The sequence below is a fragment of the Stomoxys calcitrans genome, chromosome 5 (genome assembly GCF_963082655.1).
Source record: "Stomoxys calcitrans chromosome 5, idStoCalc2.1, whole genome shotgun sequence".
In the NCBI taxonomy this organism is placed as follows: Eukaryota; Metazoa; Arthropoda; class Insecta; order Diptera; family Muscidae; genus Stomoxys; species Stomoxys calcitrans.
Window position 1 is genome coordinate 149,349,001 of NC_081556.1, and position 11,334 is coordinate 149,360,334.

The 11,334-nt window shown below is 42.7% G+C and overlaps 1 protein-coding gene across 1 annotated transcript in view; it reads right to left on the minus strand.

Annotated features, from left to right (window-relative positions):
* Positions 1-1,362, minus strand: part of LOC106084639 (uncharacterized) — a 6,597-nt gene extending 5,235 nt beyond the window's left edge. The window contains exon 1 of the mRNA XM_013248483.2: positions 1,076-1,362. Within this exon, the coding sequence (XP_013103937.2) occupies positions 1,076-1,334 (259 nt within the window). The 5' untranslated portion in view covers positions 1,335-1,362. The remainder of the gene's footprint in view (positions 1-1,075) is intronic.
* Between the last annotated feature and the right edge of the window lie 9,972 nt (positions 1,363-11,334).

An 11,334-nucleotide genomic window follows, 5' to 3' on the forward strand; every position in this document is an offset into this window, starting at 1 on the left:
ATTGTTTTTTTTTAATTTTTGAATTTCGCTATTTTTTATAGGTATTTACTCAACTCTTTTTTAATTAAGTGTTTTTGCGGATTTTATTTTTGTTTTTGTTTTTGTTTATGTTGGGCCGTTAAAGTGTGTTGAAACCCTTTTTCATCAAGTGATCTTTCTTTATTCCTTATAATATAGAGTACCCTGAACCCTTGCAGGAAAGTACTTTGTAGGTCGTTGGTAATATCCATTGTTTACCCTGATTCTATGTACCCATATATGGGAAGTTACTGTGTGTAGGTGACCACGGGCCTAATAATAAACAATGAAAAGGGGGAGAGAGGGGATATATGCATATGTACATCAAAATTCATAACAGTTCCAATGTTTGGTATTGTTTTGTTTTTCATCTGCTTTGTTTTTATTATCGTTGTTTTTGTTTTGATTGGGTTTTTGATTAATGCCTCAATTTTTCTCTCTCGCTCTCTCATACACACAACACGCGCTTCCCCATCTGCTCCGTGCCTTTTGACACTGCCATTCTCTTGGTTTGACACATCTACTCGTGTGTGGATGTTCTCGCATTCCCTTTTTGCGGGGGTCTTTCCACACTGTCATAAGTGTTTGTTTAGTACGTTTTTTATTTTTGTTTTGTTTTTGTCTTTCCCTATGCATGTCATTCGTCGTTTAGATACTTTTTGTTGGACTTTGCAGTTTGCAACGAAGAACAACGACAACGACGTCGACACTAATGTGTATCTGTAGATACTTTTTTTGTTTTTGTTTTGCACGCGAAAAATCGTCAAAAGAAGAATAAGCAGCAGCAGATGAGGAACACAGAAAAATCCAATTTTTGTCATTTCTTCGATTGCCATCACATACAAGTAAAAACACACACATACGAGAGAACAGAGGTCCATCGCTAAGGCGGCCGTTCGTCGGTTGGTACAAATGCACTTTTTTGCGTTAAGTGCTAATAGCACCCAACCCCGTCCGCGACCATCGCTTCATGTTGGTGTCACCCCCCCTCGATAGAGTATTTCGCAATGTAAATCAGCAGTAGGCGAGAGATGACACTGCTCATAATGATACATACCCACGGATAGGCCGATTTCTTTGGCTATTTGGGTCCAAACTTTCAATTTGACTTCGACATTCTTGTAGTCCGGATGATGAGTGTTGTAGACGACATCATGCCTCTTGACAATTTCAATGAAATCGGTGGTGTTGTCCGATGTTGTTGAGGACTCACTGGTACCGCCTCGCTGAGCGGTTCTGATGATTTTATTGAGAGCGCTGGTATTGCCGCTGGTAGCCGGAGGGGTGGTACAGGGGTCTTGGTGGGTACCCATCATACGTCTGCTGTCTTGAGAGGGAAGTGAAGTGAAGCACTATTTAAGCACCCTGCCGTTTTCCGACAAGCCGAAAACACCAGTTCTATTGTGTATTAATGAATTCTGTTGGTCCGTTTGGCCGATGGTCGGTCGGTCGGTGTTCAAACGTTTTGGGTTTTCTAGAACGCGAAAATGTCGTTATTGTTGTTGTTGCTGTTCATTGATTAAATGGAAGCGAACCGAGGAAAATGCTTGACTAGTTGAGAGACACCAGCCACCGTTGTGACATACACACGCGAACATACACATACACCGTCGTCTCGTACACCCAGAAACGCGCTGTGGTGTGGTGATTTTGCTTGCCTTTATTGTTGTTGCCGTTTTGTTTTCTACTCTTCTCCCGCCGCCGCGCACAAAAAGAGTTTTGCGATGCGTTGTGACAATGATGCGACCGCTCCGACAAAAGTTGGACACTTGAATGAGAGACCAACGATTTTCAGATATGCGAAATAGTCTGCCTGCCAGCCAGCCAACAACCACCGGGCTTTCAATGTAGGCACCACCAGAGAAGCAGCGGCAACAACTGAGGCAGCGGCTGTCCAATAACGCCGACTTCAGCAACAGCAACGAGAAGAACGGAAACGATGCAGCAGCAAAACAACTCAGCGAGGAGGACGGTTACGGCCATACAAAATCACCAGGAGCAGGAGGAGCACAATAGCCAACAAGCACCAACTAGCTAGCCGTCGTCGTAGTTGTTGCTGATGTTTTCAATTCAGGCGTTGTTGTTATGTTCTTGGGTATTTTTCATTCGGTCGGTGGCAACAAAAACAACAAACATTGCGAGCGACCACGGCAACGGCATCAGCAGCACAACAACATCCCATCCATACATCCATTCTGCACAAGCCAATCTGTTTGACTTGCTGGCTGGCAGGCTGCCTGCTATCTGGTAATGGCGCAGGCCGACGAGACGACCGACCGACCGACTGGCTTAGTGACTACTTCGTCGTCGTCGTCTGTTACAAAATAAAACATCAAAATAGAGAGCGACAGGCAGAAGGCAGGCAAGCAGGGCAGGCCAGGCCAGGCATCGCATCATATGCCACCATCATCATCATCACCAGCCATCCATTCAAGCCATACTCACGAACGCACACACACACACACACACACGTCCATGGCAAAGCACAGCGGCGCGTATTGCATAAAACCGTATTGGGGAGGCGGTGGCGGCGAAGACATTGTCGACAGCAGCAGCAACGACGACACCTCATTAACCACCGCATCTCCCCCAACGACGAACATCCACCATTCCGAAGGGGGGACGTTTTTCGTATTCCTAAAAAAGCAACACTAACAACAACAAATCGTTATCCTACATATCCACACACACACACACACATTTGCTCGCACAAAAATGTGGTAAGTTCACGAATACAAACAAACATGTCAGTGGCATATGTGTGTATGTGTAAGTGCGACTACCAGCGGCAAACAATATTGGGTGGCTGTTGCTTCCCAAGACCGTGCATTTAGTTCAGCTTTGGATGTACGCCTTAGAACCTATCAAAAAGGGGGGACTAGCAGCCATATAGCCATATAGATGTGAAAATCCTTCACGATCACCTCTTTACATAGCTTTTGAAAGGGAAGGCAACTTGATCCTTGGTGTATTTTCATAGCGCTTTCCATTTATTCCTTTAAAGAGAGCAACAACTTCTATCAAAGAGTACTAAATTTTATATCATTTTTACTGTAACTTTTTGCATAGACAAAAGAGATAACAATTGACATCTAAAAAGAGACGAAATGCAGAGCAAGAAAATGAGAGTCAATAACGATTTTTGTAATAGAGTACCTCCAGATGCAATTCTATAAGAACAGAAGGCAACTTTCATTGTCGTTAAACAAGAAGAAAGTTGAGAATGATAAAATCGAAGAAAAGAAAAGCATAACAAAAAAAGAATAACGGCCGTAGTCACAAAATTTAATGTAGCCTTAAAATATTGGGTTGCCCAAAAAGTAATTGCGGATTTTTTAAAAGAAAGTAAATGCATTTTTAATAAAACTTAGAATGAACTTTAATCAAATATAAATTTTTTACACCTTTTTTTCTAAAGCAAGCTAAAAGTAACAGCTGATAATTGACAGAAGAAAGAATGCAATTACAGAGTCACAAGCTGTGAAAAAATTTGTCAACGCCGACTATATGAAAAATCCGCAATTACTTTTTGGGCAACCCAATAGTTTGATTTGACAGTTCTATATAGGAAATCTGCCAAATAAACCTATTTAAAATCTACATCAAAACCCCGTTTGCACTGTTTGCATTAAATCCAGATTTAAGGCTCTCGTCAGCTGATTTTATAAAGGGAAAACAGATGATCGAGCCATTAAATCCGGATTTAAAGAGCAGTGTAAACGGGGTTGAAGTTTTGTGAACACCAGGTGTAAGCTTTTTTTCTAGAAATATTGACAAGTTTATACCAGTTACTGCGTGATAAATTTTTCAGATCTGTGCTAAGGTCTTTAATGTTCAAAATAAAAAAAATGTTCAATAGTGACGTATGCAATGCGATGGAGTAACAGATATGGCTCCGTTCGGCTCGGGGCTGCAGAGTCCGACAAAATTGGAGTATATCGCCCGAGTCCGATTCGGAGCAAACTTACTCAACTCCGAATAGGATTCCAGCTAGATACTCAAAAACACGACTCCTTAGTTCTACTTCAGACCATCGTACGTTGCCATCCTAAAGCTTAATAACTTGATATTAAGAGCCAGGTTATTGATGCCAATAGGATCAAGGAATGAGAAACGACACTGTCCGACTAAGGCAAGGAACGTCCAAGCAGCACTGCGGAAAGGAGAAGCGGTCAGAAGAACGATGGCATTCGAACCTTGACCAAATGAGGCAACACTAAAGATAAGTCGGAAGGGAGACCAGTATGGCTTTTTGTATTATAACTAGAATCAGATGATTATACATATGTAAGTGTGGCTAGGGTCACCTTCTCTAGGAAATATAAGGAATACAATGAGGCATTACGATATACCCTATGTCAATGTCAAGATTTAATATGTTTGCTCTCCAAACACTTGGGATCTTCTAAAATGCGAAAATTCCCTAAGTAAGTTAAATTATTGAAAATGTATTAAGACAATGAAAACTAGTAAAACCGTGCTAAGTTCGGCCGGGTCGAATTATATTATATATTATATATATATACCCTCCACAATGGATCAAATTTATAAAGTTCTTTGAATGACTTTTTCATATATATATGAGCCATATGAAGTTGTTGACCAATATGGTCATATAAAAATATCATCTATATAATTTCAGGCAAATCGATTAATAATTGCACCTTCAAGAGGCTCAGAAAGTCAAATTGGGGTATCAGTTTATATGGCAGTATTTTCAGGTAATGAACCGATTTAGCGCATACTTTGCACAGTTGTTGGAAGTCATATCGAAATTCCAGCGAAATCGGATAAGAATTGAGCCCTCTCGAAGCTCAAGAAGTCAAGACCCTAGATCGGTTTATATGGCAGCTATATCAAAACATGGACCGATATGGCCCATTTACAATCCCAACCACCTATATATATATATACTTTCTTAGAATAATATTTCGAGGTGTTACAAACGGAATGACGAAATTAGTATACTCACATCCTATGGTGGAGGGTATAAAAACACCACAACATACACTTATGGAAGCAAGCTCTTTCCTACTCTGCCCTGATCCATGGACTTTCATCATACCAGTGTCACATATTGACCACAGTGGGATTAGTGCTGACATATGGGACACTGGTATGATGAAAGGCTGTAGGTAGAACAAGTAAAAACGCATGCAACCGGGACTGATTTAGACCATACTTAGTACATTGTTGGAGGTCACACCAAAAAGACACGTGCAAAATTGCAGCCAACTAGGATACGAATTTCGACTTCTAGAAGCTCAAGAAGTTTTAACGGGATATCGGGTTTATATCAGGTTATGAACTGATTTGAATTCTACTTGGCACATGTGTTTAATGTCATAGAAAACGCCGTAGTACAAAATTCAGCCAAATCGGATAATAATTGCGCCCTCTAGAAGCTCATGAAGTCAAAACAGGAGATCGATTTGGGCTATTTACAATCTCAACCTTCCTACACTAACAGGAAGTATTTACGCAAAATTTCAAGCGCCACGCTTTACTCTTTCAAAAGTTTGTATGCTTGTGACAGACGGACGGAAGGACGAACATGGTTAGATCGACTAAGAATGTCATGACGATCAATAATATATTGATGGGGTCTTAGACGAATACTTTGATGTGTTACAAACGGAATGACGAAATTAGTATATCTCCATCCTATGGTGAAGGGGTATAAAAATTATTACTATGGGGTTTGAGAACATCCAAAACACGGGAGCTTTTTGGTCCATACTGCAGGCAAATTTTAAGCGACGTTGAAACTGTTGGGGTATGTAGGCCTGCTGAGGGAGAATAGATACTGTCACAGTTCACTTCTGGATGCTATGGAGTTTGAGAATATCCAAAAAATGGGAGCTTTTTGGTCCATACCGCAGACAGGTTTGGAAGTGAAAACATTGAAACTGTTGAGGAAAATCGGCCTGATGAGGGCGAATAGATACTGCCACAGTTCATTTCTGGATACTATGGACAGCTATGAAAGGTCTCAGGCTACCTGGCGCTGAGACCAATAGGAGATGGTACCATCAACACTGACTTTCCCAATAGACAGGATCAAGCGGCGTAAGCTGTGCTTGACTACAATGGGACCTCGCTCATCATGGATGGCTACTAGGTGGAAACATAGGCGGGTTTAAGAGTTTACTGGAATGCATTCTATTTAGATATGTTGTAGCCCGATCCTTGCATGTGCAAAAGCGATGCTCGGCAAGCTGCTTTCGGGGAGCACGGTCTCCCGAAAGCAGCTCAATAGAAATCTTGGAGAAAGAGATCTACCGGTTGCGATAAATTAGAAGGAACTCGGTAAGCTGAGGAAGGGCGGCCACGGTCGCAGTTCCCATTAGGTTGCTATGAAAGGCTGAGGAAGGTCTCAGACAACCTGGTACCAAGACCGAATCGATATGGTATCTTCCAGACTCGCTTTCCCGACAGATAGAATTAAGCGTCGGATATTGCGTTCGAGAACGATAGGACCTCGGTCATCATGGATGGCTCTTAGTTAGAAATGTGAACTGCTTTAAAGGTCTACTGCAATGCATTCAATATATGTATGTTTAGACCACATGTTTGCATTACCTTAAATGCGATCCTGGGCAATTAGCTTTTGAGGAGCTAGGTCGTTCCGGTGTATAGACCCAGACTTGTGTTTGAGGACAAAGAGGTTAAAGTGCGTGGCGAAATTGACGGAATCCTTGAATAAACTCCATACAAATCTTCGAGAATATCTGAGGAGTGGCCGGCGTCTAAATCACGGTAGCTTGGAGGTGCACACCGCTGGCAGGTTTGGTAGCAATGTTGAACCATCAGCCTATTGCGGTGTATATTGGAAATTTGGCCACCATGGTTGCGCTTAAGTTGGGAACTCGGCATGTTGAGGGAGGGTGGGCACGTTCACAGTTCCCATAGGGATGCTATGAACAGCTGAGGAAGGTCTCTGAAACCTGGTACCAATGCTGACTCGATATGGTATCTTCCAGACTCGCTTTGCCGAAAGACAGAAATAAGCGGCGGATATTGCGTTTGAGAACGATGGGACCTCGGTCATCCTGGATGGCTCTTAGTTAGAAGTGCGAAATGGTTTAAAGGTCTACTGCAAAGCATTCGACATAGGTATGTTTTAGCCACGTGTTTGCATTACCCCACATGCGATCCTAGGTAACTTGCTTTTGGGGAGTTAAATTTTTCCGGTGGTATAGACCCGATGGCTAAGGGAACGAAACTGCGGACGGGTCTGTACGATCCATCAGACAGAGATATGTCCCAATACAATAGCATCAATCGAAATCTTGGAGAGAGAGATTACCACACCTAGAATTTATATGGATAGTATGACGGTGCGCAACGCCTTCAAGTTGATGACAGAGAGGTCACAGTGCTTGGGGGAATTGAAAGAATCCTTGAAAAATTCCATAATAATAATCTTCGAAAATATCCGAGGAATGGCCTACGTCTAAATCACGGTAGTTTGGAGGTACACACCGCTGGCAGGTTTGGTATCAATGTTGAACCAGCAGCCTATTTTGAGGTGTATATTGGAAACTGGGTCACCATGGTTGCGCTTAAGTTGAAGGAACTTGTTATGCTGAAGGAGGTTCGATACGGTCACAGTTCCCTTTGGGATACTATCAAAGTCTGAGGAACTTCTCAGACTACTTGGCACCGAGAACGATTGGAGGTGGTATCTTCAAGACTCGATTTCTTGACAAACAGAATTAAGCGTTTCAGTACAATGGGACCTCGCTCATAATGGGAAGCTCCTAGGTGGTAACGTGGACGGTCTTAAATGTTAACTGCAATGCATTCGATATAGGTATGTTGTAGCCACATGTTTGCGATTTGGGCAAGCTGTTTTCGGGAACAAGGTCGTTCCGGTGCATGGATCTGATGGCTAGGGGAATGAGCGATGTCGGTATGTCATTGAGACTGCTGAAGGAAGATCTTGGAGGATGGATATGGTTACACTGCCATTAGAATTAGAAAGTTCTGAGACTACCTGGCACCGAGACCAACTCGAAATAATAACTTCAAGACTCGATTTCCCGACAGACAGGATTAAGCAGCGAATGCTGGGTTATAGAACGATGGGGCCTCGTTCATCATGGATGGTTCCAAGGTGGAAATATGGATGGGTTGACATGGACGTTTCCAAGGTGGTAACGTGAATGGTTTTAAGGGTCTACACCAATGGACTTGTAGAGGTATGTTGTAGCCACATACCTCTATGTGGGGTAGTGATTTTAGAAAACTCCCTTCGGGAAGCAAGATCTTGCCGTTGCATAGAGCCGATCGCTCGGAGAACGAGAGGTATCGGTTTGTGGTTAAGACTGTTCGATGAGTCAGTACTCTCTCAGATAGAGATCTATGCCATTTCTATAGTCATCATCGTAACCTTGCGGAAAAATCTACTAACTACCACTCAATTTTCCATGAACATTGCGTTAAGGAACGGGAGCGATCTACCATCCTCGAAACTTAGAATTTATGTGGACTGTTCATGATATAGTTCTGTCTTGAGTTTCTTGGTAAGATTTGGGTTATTTGGCAATGATTTTCAAGTGGTTGTGTTTTTTTTATCTAAATAAAAAAACAATTGACAATATAATCGGTTTAAACCCGGTTATGGAACATTTATTTTCGATCCTGAAAGTTTATGGAAGTTTTCGATGAGTTTTTGACACTGGTTTGTGGGCTTTTATAAGACTCATTGGAATTAGTGAAAATTGAAGAGAGAATTGGTTTGAGCGCTTATGAAAAAGTGGATAGTAAAAATTTTTCCAAAAAGTTGGTTGATGGGAGGGACATTTTTGTTGTTACCGCCAGGATTTACACTCAGGCGTTCAGCGTCATAGACGAATATGGTAACCAATACGCAAGGTTGGCCCACATCCAATCTTTTTGGTAATAAACCATAAGATCCGGTTACTAAAATGAAGAAAACACTCGACTAGTGCCCTCCATCCAATATTTCGAGTATGGAAAATGGCGGTTATGAAAACCTAATAAACCATCACTAATGGTTACACTTTAATCTCTTTGTTTTGCTACAAATGAAACCGTTGTGCATAATTCCGAATTCGCTCTCGTTCGCTTTTGTTCATCTTTTTAATGATGGCCATAAATTATCCTACTCCTTGTTAGATCCTTAAGTGCCTGCCATTAGATAAGACAACACTTGTTGCGCTATGCATTTTACAGCATCCAAAGGATAATTGATTTTAATTGTTTTCAATAGCCCCCGCGGGGGGAGACAAATGATATAGTAATGCAGATCCATTCTGGGATCGGCGGTTTTTTTTTACCCTATTGCATAGGGTGAGTCTTCAACGCAGCTGTAGTCCCCAGGCAGTAGACGAAACGAAATGTGTCGCCCTGATGTAGGATCTCCCTTCCTATGCTGGAACTGTCCCCATGATATTGTAGGAGACGTACTTGGCTTGTCGCTAGTATAAGGCTCTAGGTGTGTGTGTGTGTGTGTGTGTGTGTATACGACTTTAGCATTGTGAAAATACGTTGTTAGGGCATTAAGCGAATGGAAGGCGTTATTGAGGGGATGCACAAGGAGGCGGGTTGGTTGGGAGGGGAAGGCTGGGGACACTAGAAGCGGATGGCGGCTTGTATGGAAAGTTCTTGTTGCTGAACACAACACATTCGCCTTCATCAGTAATGACGCTGTTGTTACTCCTCCGCCCTTGTGCAGATAGAGTAGATGGACGACGGATGGACGGACGTACGGTAGGCAGGCAGGCAGGCAAGCAGGCTGCCTGACTGACTGGCGAATGTGAAGCACAAAAGGAAACTCACAAAAATAACAGCTTCAAACGCGCGCACACACAACCACATAAAAAGCTTGTTCGTCGTTACGAGATTGCTGTGGTGTACTCTTGTTGTTGTTGTTGCTGCTGTTGCGGGGGTTTGTGCGTGTGTATCGGTTCTCGCGCAAAGAATGTTGAACGTCGCTGTCGTGTTGTAGTTCACTCTCTCACAACTTGGGTACGTACCCAATTCTGCTCAGCTCAGCTCAACTCTGCACTGCACAGCGGTTTTTCCCTTCTTCCATCGTCATTGCAGAGGCAGTAGAACTAGCTGGTCGATAGGTATGTAGTATGTAGGTAGGTCGGTCGGCCGGCCTGCCTGCCTGCCTGCCTCATCGTGGATGGTTGGATAGATGTAAGTAAGGCAGTGTCGCAAACAGCAGAGTGCGCCGCTGTGTGTACACACGGGGGCTGTGATGTTTTCGATGATGAGTTGTTTGTGTGCCCTGCCTGGTGTATGGATGGATAGATGGATGAATGGGTGGGTTGTGGGGGGGTCTTGTGTGGGGGAGGAGGTACAATGACGACGAGGATATTCAGTGAGTGGCATGATTTCAGCACGGTCTACTCGTTTGTTTGTAGCTTGGTGTGTGCGCGTCGTTCGTTCGTTCCATTATTTTAGTAACTCTGGTACTCTATCTGCCTGGTCGTTCGACTGTTCGCTTTTCACTGCTGCTCTATGAAAAGAGCCACTAGGAAAAAAACAACAACTGAAATGAAAGTACATACATACGTATGTACATGTATGCATGTACACATACATACGTACATATTACATACTTCTTGTGTATGCAACATACACACATATCTATATGATAGCTTGCATGGATTGTTGGTGTTTGTATGTTTGTAGGGATGTAGCTTATGCCCGTTTATATGATGGTATATAGGCAGAGCACAAACAACAATCTACGACGGTGCACAGTGGTCAGTTAATGAGGAGACCGTTTGCCACCTGTCATTGATTCTATCAATCCTCTGTGGGTGAAACTAATATCCAGGATATTGTTGTGAAAATACAGGAAACAAGTACAAACATAAAGGATATTTATCGATGATTTGAAGATCAAACAAGTAAAGGCGTGCTAAGTTCGGCCGGCCGAATCTTAGGAACCCACCACCATGGATTCTGCTAAAAATTTATGCAAAATAAATTTAGTTGAAGGGTATTTTAGCTTAATCGGACAAAAATTGCGGCTTTCAGGGGCTCAAGAAATCAAATCGGGAGATCGGTTTATATGGGAGTTGTATCAGGTTATAGACCGATTTCGACCATACTTGGCACAGTTGTTCGAGTGCATGCTCAATTTTGGCCAAATCGGACAAAAGTTGCGACTTCTTAAGGCCTCAAGAAGTCAAATCGGGTGATTGGTTTGAATGGGAGCTATATCAGGTTATAGACCGATTTGGACCGCGTTTGTTACAATTGTTGGAAGTCATAACAGAATACTATGTGCTAATTTTTAGCTCGAGAAGTCAAATCGGGAGAATTTTGGGA